Raw genomic sequence first — 15,625 nt, forward strand, 5'->3', positions numbered from 1 at the left:
GCAGCAGAGCCCATCTGGGGGGCACAGACCCCCATTCCCCAGTCGATAAGGTGTGTATTTACTCCAGGGAAGCTCATCAGGCACCCGGTGCACAAAGGTGATTTAGGAGAATGTGTAACCTACAAACTCCCTGGAAATCCCTCCGACCTCGGTAACGAAACAATTCTTCAGCAGATGTTTATTTCCTTTTTGTAGGTCTGTTTGTGGTCTGGAGGTGCAGATATCTGAGTGGGGGAGCAGACCTGATAAAGGGAGGCAGAGGAAGAAGTCGGGGTGATGGGGGTGGTTTGTGCCTTTGCCCATGCGAGGGTTGGCCCTGGAGCTGCTGGACTTTCCCGTTCCCCTCTTTTGGGAGGTTTTAAGTAGGCAATATTTTGGGCTGCTCAAAATCATAATGGCACACAGAAATGATTTTGTGCGAAAAAGCACCTGCTGTGACACCTCCCTGGAGGTGTTCAAAAGAGGGGTTGATGTAGTGCTGGGAGATGTGGTTTAGTTTTTGTTGTGTGGGTGTCTATTTTTGTCAAAATTAGGTTGACGGTTGGACAAGATGATCTTTTAACCTTCCAACCTGGAAGGTTCTGTGATTCTGTGACTCAGAGTTTGGCTGTTGGTACTTTCACAAGGCAGGGGTTTCTAAGGGTGACGTGCCCTCAGGTGTGAATGGTGGGGGGAAGGAGGGAGACACAGCCCTGATGGCTCCAGACACCACCGTAGGGATGGGGGAGGATGGTCACCTCTTGTGTCAAAAGCACTGACCGTGTGGACCTTTTTTTTACTGTGATTTTTTTGATTGGCTCTAAAAATAAAGAGAGTTGTTAATGGTTGAATTAATTAGGCTGAGTAACCGTGATACACAAAGATGCTGGATGACTCTTCTGTGGAGTTCACTCTTTGGCAACAAACCACGGTATCACTGGGCATAAAAAAACAGCAGAGTCAATGTTTACCGAGAAGTCAAATCCTATTATTAGTTGTATCGCTATTATTAGTGCTGTTATCACTGTTCCCTATTTTCCAGTTGTGTCAAGAACAAGTAAGGAGAGCAAAATCCTACAGGCTTTTCCAGCGCATCCAGGTCTTGGCACGCGAGTGGTGGGACCAGTGGGAGCTCTTAGATGGAGATGCCAACTCCATCTCTGCCTGTCCCTTTCCATCCCCTCAGGAGCTGGGCAGGGTTGGGATGGTCCATTGAGATGTGGCCATTGGGAAGGTGGTTTAGGGCAGCCTTTGCTCCTGCCCGAGTGGGCAGATCCCCAGATGTTGTGTGGTTAAACATCTATAGCAACGTACTGGGTGAACCGTAGCATCTGGAAGATGGATTTTTGTGGTACTGGCATCTTGATCACTCCTTAAATATCCCCAAGGAACTGCCTTTGGGGTGAGACTGGTCAACGTGTGTCCCAGCACGTGCCAAAAAAAACCACCCAGTACTTTCATAGTGCTCTGTAGCTTGGATCTCAGCCGTCAGAGTTCATCTTGGTCTCCCAAAAAGGCTGCACTGGGCAGCCCTGGGACAGTCCTGTGAGGTTGGTACAAAAGCCACCTTCCCACTGGCATGCGCCTGTCCCGTCCTGTTTGTTGGAGCCATAGGTAATTACTCCCATACTTAATGAATCGCATTGCTTTTATTGATGAACCACAGAGGTGACGTGCTGGAAGGAGGAGGTAAGGATTAAGTCTTAGGGCCTGCTGCTGCTATGAAAAGGAGCATCTCAACACCAATTAATGTCCCGTTGATGGGATTAGCCATTGCATTAACTGCAACTCTGGATAAAATTGCTCACTCTGTTATTTTAGACTTTAAATTCTTAAATATTGTAGATAGAAAATAGATTAACTTTCATCTTAAATGCAAATGACATTTAATTTTAGAGACAAAAAAAATCCAGTGTATTTATGTTTTCCTTGTGATTTATACCTCTTCCTATCTGGATAAGAAGACTTCTACTGAAGTCTTTATTTCATCTCAGCAGAGTTCAAAGCTCGGGTAAATTTCAAACCCATAATCTGAAATTCCTTCGGTTGCCACACCAATAATCGCAGCTTTAAGTGGGGGCCACGGGGGCTTTAAAGGCAGTGGCCTGTCCCTGCAGGGTGACATGTTGCTGGTCCTCAGCAGACACCATGAAGTCTGAATGTCTCTATTAAGTGCTTGCGAGGGGCTTTTCTCTTGATTGTGGTCCCACTGGGAAAGGCTGATTGTCCTCTGGGGTCTCCTCTTCCAGGGCGAGTGCAAGCCCTTGCCTGAGGGTGAAGGGAAGAGTTTATTGGGGAGGGGGAAAAAAAGGCTTATAAAGCCAATTAATGTGGGATCTGCCAGTGCTACAGCTGTGATCTACAGGTTCCCTAGAGTCTGAAAGCATTTGTTGGTGTAAATATTATGAGGTCCCACCTCGAGGGCTGTGTCAAGTTTTGGGCACCAAATAAACAGAATTTTTTCCCTATTGTCTCCCTCCCCCACAAGCAAACAGCAGCCTTTGTGAGTGTCACCGCTGCGCTGGAAGTGACTTTGCTTTAAGGTTCTCACTGGGTCTTCCACCCAGAGCACTGGTTCCTCAGGTGGTCCCGGTGCTGCCGCACATCCCGGGTCCCTCTGGGTGCCCGGAGCACACCGGGGTCTGCCGTCGCTGTTCTGCCAGCTGTTTTGCTGGCTGCAGTGTTGGAAGTTCATCAGCTGTCGAACTGCAATTCCCTTTTGAAGTGGTTCTCAATTAAAATTTATAATTAATGAGTTGTTATTCAATTTTCAAATATTTACGGATTTTTATAGTGTCTTAAGTCGTCAGCCAAGCTCCGAGCTGCAGCTGAGAGAGAACCAGAAACCTTTTCCCTTCCTCTCGGCACTTTGGGAGCGGGGCACAGAGCTCTTCTCTGCTCCCATCCCCTCTGAGGTTCTCCCGATCCCGGCAAACCCCACGCAGCTCCCTCTTGCCAAAGTCCCAAGAAACAGGCATTGATGGCATCCTCCAGAATACAGTATTTTAGACAAAACTGAGGTACGGCACTGTTTGGTTGGGGAAAACCTTGTTAGCCTTAAGCCGCTGGGTGCAGTGAGCAGGGATGTTGAATTGGAAGTAAATTAGCTAAATAAACAGATTTTTTTTCCCCATCATCTCCCTCCCCCGTAAGCAAACAGCAGCCTTTGTGAGTGTCACCGCTGCTCTGGAAGTGACTTTGCTTTAAGGTTTGCACCGGCCTTCGGTAGAGCCATAACCAAAATAATCCCTGCAGAATGAGGCCACCAAAGAAGGTTTTTAAAAATGAAGGGGAGCCCTAGGTCCCTGCCGTGAGGAGCCATTCCTGTGGGGTCTCAGGGCGGTGGGTCGGGAGCCCCTGGGGTGTGTGTAGGTGTGTACGTGTTACACACCAACGTACAGATCCTTCCGTGCGCCCAGACACACCATGATTAATCTGAAAAACAGTTTAAAGCATTCATGAGTTGTAAGAACTAATTCCCAATAAATCAAGCGGCATCCCCGTGGGAGTAAGGAAGAGAAATAAATGAGGGCTAAAGAAATTGATAAAGATCCTTGAGCAATAAAGAGACGAACACCAGTTCTTTTAAAATTATATTTAAATGAACAAAGTTGATTTAACTGTCTTTTTTCATGCCTTGTACTAAGATTTAGGTCTATAGCATGTCATTATATCAAGGAATAATTTGCCAAAAGACTTTTTAGCATTTCGTGTGCATTCCACTTAATGACAATTTTAATATTCTAGCTTGGGTCCTGTATCGTTATGAGGAGGTTTCAATTGCTCGGCATACTGAGGAGTTCATAAAGACTGTGTCTAATTTCTTTTTCAAATCTGGTATGGAGTTCGGGACCATCAGCACGTGAATTACCGTGTTATTCAGTGGAATTGTTGGGAATGCTGTCATTAGCTGCTTGAAGGAACTTTTTGGGTGCAGGACAAGGGGGTTTCCAGGGCTGTTCTTCCCTGGGACATGGTGGTTCTCCTGCCAGAGTCCCAGGAAACGGGCATCAATGGCATCCTCCGGAATACACTATTTTAGACAAAACTGAGGTACGGCCCTATTTGGTTGGGGAAAACCTTGTTAGCCTTAAGCCGCTGGGTGCAGTGAGCAGGGATGTTGAATTGGAAGTAAATTAACCAAATAAACAGAATTTTTTCCCTATTGTCTCCCTCCCCCACAAGCAAACAGCAGCCTTTGTGAGTGTCACCGCTGCGCTGGAAGTGACTTTGCTTTAAGGTTCTCACCGGCCTTTGGTAGAGCCATAACCAAAATAATCCCCGCAGAATGAGGCCACCAAAGAAGGTTTTTAAAAGTGAAGGGGACCTCCAGGTCCCTGCTGTGAGGAGTTGTTCCCATGGGGGGCACAGGGCAGTGGGTTGGGAGCCCCCGGGGTGTGTGTAGGTGTGTATGTGTTACACACCAACGTACGGATCCTTCCCTGCGCCCAGACACACCATGATTAATCTGAAAAACAGTTTAAAGCATTCATGAGTTGTAAGAACTAATTCCCAATAAATCAAGCGGCATCCCCGTGGGAGTAAGGAAGAGAAATAAATGAGGGCTAAAGAAATTGATAAAGATCCTTGAGCAATAAAGAGACGAACACCAGTTCTTTTAAAATTATATTTAAATGAACAAAGTTGATTTAACTGTCTTTTTTCATGCCTTGTACTAAGATGGACCTTTTTTTTTACTCTGATTTTTGTGATTGGCTCTAAAAAGAAGAGAGTTGTTAATGGTCGAATTAATTAGGCTGAGTAACCGTGATACACAAAGATGCTGGATGACTCTTCCGTGGAGTTCACTCTTTGGCAACAAACCGCGCTATCACTGGGCATAAAAAAACAGCAGAGTCAATGTTTACCGAGAAGTCAAATCCTATTATTAGTTGTATCGCTATTATTAGTGCTGTTATCACTGTTCCCTATTTTCCAGTTGTGTCAAGAACAAGTAAGGAGAGCAAAATCCTACAGGCTTTTCCAGCGCATCCAGGTCTTGGCACGGGAGTGGTGGGACCAGTGGGAGCTCTTAGATGGAGATGCCAACTCCATCTCTGCCTGTCCCTTTCCATCCCCTCAGGAGCTGGGCAGGGTTGGGATGGTCCATTGAGATGTGGCCATTGGGAAGGTGGTTTAGGGCAGCCTTTGCTCCTGCCCGAGTGGGCAGATCCCCAGATGTTGTGTGGTTAAACATCTATAGCAACGTACTGGGTGAACCGTAGCATCTGGAAGATGGATTTTTGTGGTACTGGCATCTTGATCACTCCTTAAATATCCCCAAGGAACTGCCTTTGGGGTGAGACTGGTCAACGTGTGTCCCAGCACGTGCCAAAAAAAACCACCCAGTACTTTCATAGTGCTCTGTAGCTTGGATCTCAGCCGTCAGAGTTCATCTTGGTCTCCCAAAAAGGCTGCACTGGGCAGCCCTGGGACAGTCCTGTGAGGTTGGTACAAAAGCCACCTTCCCACTGGCATGCGCCTGTCCCGTCCTGTTTGTTGGAGCCATAGGTAATTACTCCCATACTTAATGAATCGCATTGCTTTTATTGATGAACCACAGAGGTGACGTGCTGGAAGGAGGAGGTAAGGATTAAGTCTTAGGGCCTGCTGCTGCTATGAAAAGGAGCATCTCAACACCAATTAATGTCCCGTTGATGGGATTAGCCATTGCATTAACTGCAACTCTGGATAAAATTGCTCACTCTGTTATTTTAGACTTTAAATTCTTAAATATTGTAGATAGAAAATAGATTAACTTTCATCTTAAATGCAAATGACATTTAATTTTAGAGACAAAAAAAATCCAGTGTATTTATGTTTTCCTTGTGATTTATACCTCTTCCTATCTGGATAAGAAGACTTCTACTGAAGTCTTTATTTCATCTCAGCAGAGTTCAAAGCTCGGGTAAATTTCAAACCCATAATCTGAAATTCCTTCGGTTGCCACACCAATAATCGCAGCTTTAAGTGGGGGCCACGGGGGCTTTAAAGGCAGTGGCCTGTCCCTGCAGGGTGACATGTTGCTGGTCCTCAGCAGACACCATGAAGTCTGAATGTCTCTATTAAGTGCTTGCGAGGGGCTTTTCTCTTGATTGTGGTCCCACTGGGAAAGGCTGATTGTCCTCTGGGGTCTCCTCTTCCAGGGCGAGTGCAAGCCCTTGCCTGAGGGTGAAGGGAAGAGTTTATTGGGGAGGGGGAAAAAAAGGCTTATAAAGCCAATTAATGTGGGATCTGCCAGTGCTACAGCTGTGATCTACAGGTTCCCTAGAGTCTGAAAGCATTTGTTGGTGTAAATATTATGAGGTCCCACCTCGAGGGCTGTGTCAAGTTTTGGGCCTCTCACCACAAAAAAAGACATTGAGGGGCTGGAGTGGGTCCAGAGAAGAGCAACGGAGCTGGTGAGGGGTCTGGAGAGTAAGTCTGATGAGGAGAGGCTGAGGGAGCTGGGGTTCTTCAGCCTGGAGAAGAGGAGGCTGAGGGGAGACCTTCTCGTGCTCTATAACTACCTGAAGGGGGGTGTAGAGAAGCGGGGGTTGGTCTCATCTCCCAAGTCACAGGAGATAGGACAAAGGGAAATGGCCTCCAGTTGCTCCAGGGGAGGTTTAGACTGGAGATTAGGAAAAATTTCTTCACGGAAAAGGTTATTCAGCATTGGAATGTGCTGCCCAGGGAAGTGGTTGAGGCACCATCCCTGGAGGTGTTCAAAAGAGGGGTTGACATGGTCCTCAGGAATATGGTTTATTTTTTTTTATTGCTTATTTCTTACTTATTTTTTTGTCAGAGTTAGGTGATGGTTGGACTAGATGATCTTTAAGGTCCCTTCCAACCTAGACCATTCTATGATTCTATCACAGCAGCCATGGGGGATGCCACGGGCCGTGGAGACCCAGAGGAGACGGATGCTGTCGGGGATGGCCGGGAACTGGCCAAACGTGATTTCCAGCAGAGCAGAGCGAACAGCGAGGGGGATGCCATGGGCCATGGAGACCCAGAGGAGACGGATGCTGTTGGGGATGGCCGGGAACCGGCCAAACGTGATTTCCAGCAGAGCAGAGCGAGTCAGTGACATAAACAGAATAGATGATGCTTTTAAGCAAATTGTCCGAGCATCAGATGAGGGAATTACGGGCCTGCATCAGTCTTTTCAGATGTTATTATGTATACCTTGTATTATTTTAAAGTGCCCCATGTTGGCCACACACAATTTTCCCGGTGTGTTCAAAGAGGTACGTGATTTCCCACGAGCATCGTATTCTCAGTCCTCTCTCTCTTTAGTTTAATTAACTTCTGAGAAGAATATTTTGAGGCGTGATTTTTTTTTTCCCCAATATTTGCAGAATATTTCTTATGGCGATAACCCTATTCCAGAACCACTTTCCCCTTCCACCTCGCCCTGTGCTTTATTCCATCTTCTTGGTGGAACGGTGACACCGTGCAGCGTGGTCGGTGGAGCCCAATGGGGGCTTTGACCCATCTCTGCTTCAGGAGCTTCCCAAATTCTCCACTAAGGATTGTGATAGGGGAGAGCTGTTCTGTTCTTCTGTAGAATGGGATTCTTTGTTATAATCCCACTTTTACTTGGCTTTGGTCTCCAGCAGGATCCCTCCTCAGAGAAGGGTGTCCATGTGTTTGTTGCTGCCACCTTTTGCACCCGTGGGAGGAGTTGGGGTTCTGGGGATGAAGGCACGTTCAAAGGCTTCATCCTCTTTGAGTTCATTGGGAAACAAGGGCAGTGATTCAGTGCAGTGATTTATCACAAGGCTGGCTCCCTCCAAGGCTCCAGCTTTTCCCAGCCACTTTCTCCATCAGTAGGTTGCTCCTTTGGGAGAGAGGAAGTTAATTTCTCATTATTATCATGCATAGATTCAGAAGATGGAAGATAGTCCCCTTTCGCTGTCCCATGACTCGGTGATAACTTCATAGCCAGGGAAAATAAAGCTAACAGTCAGGCAGGATAAAAAAATAGCAACTGGTGGCAAGTTCTGAGGCTGCTGGTGCCTCTGGGCTTTGGCAGCGCCCCCGCGAGCAGCCTCACACCTAATTTTGGGGTTTTGTTGTTAAGAATTGAGCTGCTTTAAACGTCCGCCTTGGCAGGGAATTGAAATAAATGTAAGATGATAAAATTAAAATTTAATTTTAGAGCCACGGACCTTCTTGAGGAAGGGTTCTGGCTGATCTTATTCTGGTGTCCTGGAAAAAGAGTTGCTTTTGGCTTTGCAATATTTGCAATTCCCTTTCTGCAGCCTGGGCTCCCTGGGCAGTAAAACACAGTTTTCATTAAATGATACATCTGACATTTACCATGTCTTGATGTGAAAATTTAGAGGGAACTAGTTGCCTTGAACAGTCTTATTAATATTGTGGTAATGTGATTAGGGGAACATCTTGGTCGTTTAGGCCAAAAGGACTTTATGAGCACAACGGAGAGGCAGAGACGAAGCATCAGTTGACAAAAATGTGCTGATCTTGACTTGTTTTCTCTTTACTCCCTCCTTATATCTAGTTTGTGTTCTTCGTAAGTTTAGATTCTTGCTATCCAGAGAAGGGACTTCATAGAGAAGAAACACAACCCCCTGGGAACGGGGCTTGAAGCCAGAGGTAGGGATGTGCAGCTGAATTGGGTACCACATCCCAAATCCAACATTTCTGGAAAATCTTCTCTGGGAATCCCCTGTTTCCTGGCAGGACGAGCACTCCGTTCCTGAGACACACTCCAGTTTGTCCGGTGGCCCAAACTGGTCCTGGGCTGGGGTTGAGCCATCCCCAGGAACCCTGGGTGGCCCCAAGTGACCCAGCAGGTCCCGAGACCTGTCATCTGCAGGGTGTGATTGCTTGCTTTAAAAATAAGCCTGAAAATGGAATTTAGCATCATCTTCCTGCCTGTAGCAGGAACAATTTCGGCAAAAGTAGTTCTTGTGCTGTTGTGGCAATTTATGTGAGAGCCGTGGTGGTAAATAACAAGGGGAGAGGGAGGGAAGCATCTCAAATCTCATCAATACTTAAGACAAAAGGCTTTCTGCTCTGCAATTACTCTTCCTGTCCTTTCCCCTCCTTCCCCCAGGCCGCAAGCGAGAGACCGAAATAGAGATCAGGCGGCTTTTAAATGCCACAGGCTCATAAAAGAGAGGAAATTCAGAGCCCTGCCTTTGCTGGGTCTGGAGCGAGCAGACCGTCCTGCAGGATCCATGGAGTGGGACCGGGAATGACCGCTCCCCCTGCCCAGCATCCCCCCAGCCTCGGGGCTTGCTCCCAGCAGGTTTCTGGGGGGGACACACAAGCCACAGGCCCGGCTGCTGGTGCTGAGGGCAGGTCCCCACTGTGACATTGGGATTGTGGGGATTTTGGGGGAATTTCACTGAATTTTTAGAGTTGGAAGGGACCATAGAGATCATCCAGTCCAACCCCCCTGCTGAAGCAGGATTGCCCAGAGCTTGTCAGAGCATGTTACTCAGGAGCATCCAGGTGGGGCTTGAAAATCTCCAAAGAAGGGGACTCCACACCCTCCCTGGGCAGCCTGTTCCAGGGCTCTGCCACCCTCACCGTGAAGAAGTTTTTTCTCATATTTGAGTGGAACCTCTTATGTTCCAACTTGTGCCCGTTGCCCCTCGTCCTCTCACTGGGAACCACTGAAAAGAGTCTGGCTCCCTCCATCTTCAACCCACCCTTGAGATACTTGTCAGCATTGATAAGGTCTCCCCTCAGCCTTCTCTTCTCCAGACTAAAGAGTCCCAGCTCTCTCAGTCTCTCCTCATCAGGGAGATGCTCCAATCCTTGAATCATCTTTGTTGCCCTTCACTGGACTCTTTCCAGCAGTTCCCTGTCCCTCTTGAACTGGGGAGCCCAGAACTGGACGCAGGATTCCAGTTGTGGCCTCCCCAGTGCAGAGCAGAGGGGGAGAATGACCTCCCTCGACCTGCTGGCCACACTCTTCCCTACGCAGCCCAGGATTCCGTTGGCCTTCCTGGCCACAAGAGCACACTGCTTGCTCATTGTCATTTTGCTGTCTACCAGGACCCCTAGATCTTTTTCTTTGGAACTTGTCTCCAGCAGGTCCACCCCTCACCTGTATTGATGCCTGACATTCTTCTTCCCCAAGTGCAGGACCCTACACTTTTTGAGGAGGGGGTGCCCCCAGCGCAGTCAGTGGTGGCCGTTGGGAGATTTTGCCTGTTGGGGTTCCTAGCCTGAGTTAAACACTGTGATTTACTCTGTGTGCACGAGGCAGGGAAAGCGCCCATCTGCCCTGCTCCTGGGGGGAGTCATGATTCCTTCCACCTGTTCCCGGCCCTTTTCCTTTTGTTTGCCACTTTTTTTTTCTGTAAGAGCAACAAATCCTTTCCAAATAAACTTGCCCTGAGCGGAGGGGGAAATCTGTTGACCTTTCTGCAAGATCTGGCGGGGTCGGGGAGGGGGGGGTGAGTCGGGGAGCAGCCTGGGGTTGGATGGGGAGCAGGTACAGGTGAGGTGAGGGCTTGTGGGGTCGTGTGGCCAAGTTCACAGCCACCAGTCTGGGCAAAACGTGCAAGTTTGGGGGCTCTGGCCACCCACCCCCACCAGGGAGGGACACAGCGCCAGGCCCTTTGGGGCTCCCCCATCACAAACCCCCTTCCTGGGGGGTTTAGTTCACTCTGGCTTGCTTGCTTTCAGTTGTAGCATAATATTAAAATACTATTTTATTATTTGCCACTTAGTCCTGCATTAATGAAAAGAGCACTACGTGGCTGTGAAGGAGCAACTAATCAAATCAGGCAAATTGCCATTAATGTTCCAGTATCTGTTGTTCCTGTGGTGGCTCCGGGTGGGGTTGGACGCCAAGGAGGAAGAGGATGGTGCTTGGTGCCTGATGTCCCTGCCCCGGGACATTGCGGTCCCAGGTGGTGGGAGCTCAGGTGGGTGGTTCCATCCCCCCCTTCTGCAAAGACACAGCGAAACCCCCAATTTCAGGTCGAGGAGCAGAAGCTCCAGAGGAGAGATCCGGGCTGGAGTCGTGTCCATCCCAGGAATCCCTTTCAGACTCCATCCCTGAGTCCCCCACGGCCATCCCTTTGCTGCTCTTGGCCGTGCCAGGGAGATCTCCCCTCTCCATCCTCTCCTACAGCAAGAGAAATACAGCAGCAACATCTATTGGGCTAAAATTACCTCTCATTTTATGGAGATATCTTTAAAAACCAGTGGCTTTCTGTGAGCCTTAGAGCAATTCAATATACTCTTATCAAAATCGACAACTGCCCCGGAGATCCTTTAGAGATTTTGTTCCGTTGTGCTTTATTTTATTTTGTATAAATCTTGTTAACTGTTTTCCAGCGACCTTTTACCACGTTCCTTTTTTTGTTGCAGGAATAAACCCAACAGGAGCCCGTCTCTGGCCCTGGGGGGTGGCAGGAGGGGTGTTTTACTCAAATTGGAAAACTTTCAGGTCCTTTGAGTGTCTTTTTTTCCGATAAACTGCGTGTGTGGGGCCAGGCAGGAGTTGAGCCTCTGCGACACCTCTGCATGGCTCGTCCCCACCACCCACTGGTGACTCCCCTCCAAGGTGGTGGCACTGGGAAATCCGGGGTGTTTTGAGAAGGGTTTGAGCTGAACCGTCAGCCCCTGGAGGTTTAGAGAATAAACATGGAAGAGGAGGTGTAATATCTCTGCTGAATTAATCCCACGCTGTCTGGGACACTGTGACAGACACGGTGGTTGCACTGACCCCCCCGGGTGATGGTGGGAGCAGAGAGGAGCCCCCTCCCCAGCCCTGGGGCTGCTGGGGCAGGGCTGGAGGAGGATGAGGAGGATGAGGTGTACTTTGGGCAAACAGAGCTCAAGTTTCTGGTCACAGGGAATAAATATTTGCCTGTATGTGGGGGGAAAAAAAAAAAATCCATCATTTCTGGTTTAGTAAAAAAAAAAAAGTGCTAATAATCACTTAGATCAAAGATCCTCTTGGTCTTGCAAATGTACGTGGAAGTAGAAAGTCTGTTTTCATAACTGAAAGGGACTTTGTGCGGTCTCTGTCCACATTCATTAAATTTGTGATGTGGACGTGCGCTCCGGAGGGCAAATGCTGAATAAATCAGGCAGAGAATCCTTTGGCCGGTACCTGAAGATGCGTCTGTCAGGTGGGGACGAGGGAGGAGGATGGGGTTTGGGAGCAGACCCCCCTGTTGCTGGTGGTGTTGGTCTGAAGGAGAATGGGTGTTGTACGGGCTGATGTGGGTAATTTCAGGTGGCCGATGGTAGGAAACCATCATGAGCCGTTTTCCTTGGTAGTGCGGTGCCTTTATGCACTTAATGGAGCATTGGGATGAGTTACTCTATAATTAACAGCTTTTACATCAGCATTACTGCCCTATTATTATGTGATAAACATGGGTGACGGCGGCTGTCTTCAAATGGAGTATTTTGTTAGAGAAAAATGGGAAGAGGGTCCCTGCCGAAGCTCGTTCTCGTGCTTATTTCATGGCGTGGTACTGATGGAGACCCAGAGCGGGAGGGAAGAAGGGAAGGAGAAGGATGCTTTTCCAGCTGGAAAAATCAGCCAGGCACTGCTGTTTGCACCCCCAGCCCTGAAATCACAACCCAACGTTGCATGAACACAAGGCACTTAATTTGGGTTATTTATTTTAGGAGCTTTCGCGTGTGGGCTGGCCTCCAAAAGACTCGGTGGGTTTTTTAGCAATTCCAGGGGCTAGAGGTGGAGCAATTCCAGGGGTGGTTGGGGGGTCTAGGATGGGTCTGGGGGTCACCCTCTCTCTCTTAAAAGTCTCCTTTCCATGGGCTGGGCTGGTGGGTACAAGTTCAGGTGCGTTACTTTATCGAAGGGCTCCAGCCCGAGCTCTCTCCTCCGAAAGTTGTTTATTGCTGCTGCTGCTAATGTCGTTGTTTTTCTTTCTGTTCCTGGTGTCCTAAAGCCAAATTACTGTGACTAATGCTCCACTGTAAATGTCTGCGGCATCTGCAGCGCCGCTGCCGAGTGGGACGCGCGCCGGCTCTGCAGGACTCTGCTGGGGAAGGGGGAAAGGGGGGGGGTGTCACTTATTTTTTTTTATTTATTTTTTTTTTTTTGGTATTGCAGCAGAAATGCCCCTTTTTGTGCCTGGGCTGAGCAGATGGCAGAGCATTTCTGTGAAATATTGTCGTTACACCAAAAGCACGTTGTCTCCTGCCTGTTGGGCAAGTGTCACCGAGCCTTTATTGATATTCTACAGCAGCAACGTGGCTTCTGAGCAGAAAATGTTGTCGTGTGTCTTTGAAGTCGAGGAGGTGCTCAGAAGAGAGGAGGTTACTCCCTGTCTGGCACTGATCTAAGCAGGAACAGCAAAACCAACGTATAAGCTAATGCTTTCTTCTTCCGTTCTGTTTTTGCTTGTTTATTGCCTTTTTAAGCCAACATCCATATTCTGGTGCTGCATTAGAGGTGGTGGTTCTCTAATCCTGCTGATGTGTTAAAAAGAGAGAGGTAGTCTATAATAAAATAACAACAACCCTTTTTTTTTTTTTTACCTTAACCTTTCTTTCCTTCTAATTTTCAGTAGCTGAAAGCTACTGTAGCTGAAAGCATGTGGCTGAGCCCAATCGTGATGTCCTGTGACAATGCTGGCTATTTTATGATAAGATTTCCTTTTTACTGAGCCCAATCGTGATGTCCTGTGACAACGCTGGCTATTTTATGATAAGATTTCCTTTTTTTTTAAAATATCTCACTAGCACACTGACTTCTGAATTTAAAAGATTCCCACGTGAAATTTTTGTCTCGGTGGCACTGAATTTACAAGATTCTCAAGTAAAATGTTGCGGATTGCAGAACATGGGTTAATCCAGTTAACAGCAACAAACGGTGCAAATTTATGTTATGCCAAATACAGAATATTACTTTTTTGCAGACTTTTGCTGGTCTGTAGCACGCTGCTTTGTAAACTCTCTCTTAAGGTGGTCTTTTTATTCTTTGTGTAATCCCAAACTGTTTCTCGTTTTCAGGCCACAGAATGGTTCGATGATCCTGTACAACAGGAAGAAGGTGAAATACAGGAAAGATGGATATTGCTGGAAAAAAAGGAAAGATGGGAAAACCACCCGAGAGGATCACATGAAGCTGAAAGTCCAAGGAGTGGAGGTGGGGAGCAGAGCGGGGCGGTCGGGGTGGTGGGACGAGGGGAGGCAGCAGCTCCAGAGAGTGTGTTCAACATGGAGTTGTCCACACACGCAGAAAATATTTGCGTTTGCTGAATTCCAGCTTTTCCCCCCAAAAATATACACATGTTCTTTTGTACGACTTTGAGCAAAAATTGCCTGTAGCTTCATTGTCTGATGGTGTTACTGCTCGGGCTGTCGGGTGGTTGCACAGCTGCGGGGTTGGGGGAACACACTGAAGTGTCGTCACCAAACATTTTTGGTAGAATATGTGCTTTTTCTATCAGGTAACTTCACAAGGGACATCAGACATTTCGGGGTGGGTTGCTGAGCATTTTTATTTTTTTTTTTTTAACTACGAAGCTTTGTATGTCTGTGATTTGATTCTCACAAAATACCAGGTAGTTTCTGGTGGCAATTGCTGTAATTTTCCATCTGCTTATTAAGTGTTGGTCTCACAGGATGCACAAGTAGAATTTCTGTTGAATTCAGACCAGGATCAGGCTCTGCTTCAAGGCACGTTTTGAAGGAGGCCGTTGCTCTACTGATGGCATTTTGCCGTTCAAAGAAATTCGGATGGATGGTCTCGCCTGACACAGTATTTCTGGAATAAGCTTTTTTGCTCGAAAACATGTTGTTGTTTGACAGAACTATTCTTTCTTAAACCCCGTCTGTGTGAGGAAAGAGCTTTTTGATCGCGCCGGTCACTTACGATGTTAAAGACCTGCACGGATGTGGATGAGAAGTCCATTTATTTAACTTTTTCTTTTCTATTTTATTAAGTGGGAATTACATTTTCTGATAGTCCAGCCGGCTGCAGAGCTTTCCCTCGCTGGGTTCCGTAGGCAACAGGGTGACCTTCAGCCCTTTGGATGCTGAACTTGGGGCCAAAATGGTGAAAAGGGTGTTAAAATGTGTGATTGTAGCATTTAGCTGTGTCATCAAGAAATACTCTCATTTTGGCAAATGAATAGTGAAGCCCTAAGGGTATCTATTGGTGTGAGCTGCATTGATTTCTGCAGTCAATAGAGTGTGTGTCTCTGGGGCTGAAGCAGCACCCAGTTATTCCAGTGTAAACCAGCCTGAGTTGGGGCTTCTGGAAAAAATGGTGTCACTTGGAGACTGGTGGGGCTTGACCCACTGTCCAGGGCTGTGTCTGGTCTGGTCCCATCCCAGCAGAGGTTCCCCATGGCATTCTCCATCCCCACGGAGACATGGGGACACCGAGCGCCTGGAACGCGGCTCCTGCTCCAGCTTCCTCCCGCCGGGTGATTTGTCATTCTTACGTTCTGTCTGCTTTAATGAGGTTTTTGGGTTTAAAATAGTATTAAATGGATTGCATTATATTACACCAGAGAGGCATAACTCTGTTCCATAATTTTTACATCCAATAACAATGTTTTATTATGACAAGCCAAAAAAAAAAAAAAAAAGAAAAAAAAGTCAGCAGCATAATAGAAATTGTGTGTTGTTTTTGTTTCGGGTGTGCAGAGCATGATTTAATTAACTTCTGTGAACCTTAACAAGG

At 47.4% G+C, this 15,625-nt stretch overlaps 1 protein-coding gene across 4 annotated transcripts in view; it reads left to right on the plus strand.

Annotated features, from left to right (window-relative positions):
• The window catches only part of CAMTA1 (calmodulin binding transcription activator 1), a 361,470-nt gene that overhangs the window by 117,274 nt on the left and 228,571 nt on the right, over positions 1-15,625 (plus strand). For all 4 annotated transcript variants that reach the window (XM_014952061.1, XM_014952063.1, XM_014952062.1 and 1 more), the window contains exon 4: positions 13,945-14,080. In XM_014952061.1, coding sequence (XP_014807547.1) covers positions 13,945-14,080 — 136 coding nt within the window. The remainder of the gene's footprint in view (positions 1-13,944; positions 14,081-15,625) is intronic.

Source organism: Calidris pugnax, unplaced genomic scaffold (assembly GCF_001431845.1).
Source record: "Calidris pugnax isolate Ruff unplaced genomic scaffold, ASM143184v1 scaffold161, whole genome shotgun sequence".
Lineage (NCBI taxonomy): Eukaryota > Metazoa > Chordata > Aves > Charadriiformes > Scolopacidae > Calidris > Calidris pugnax.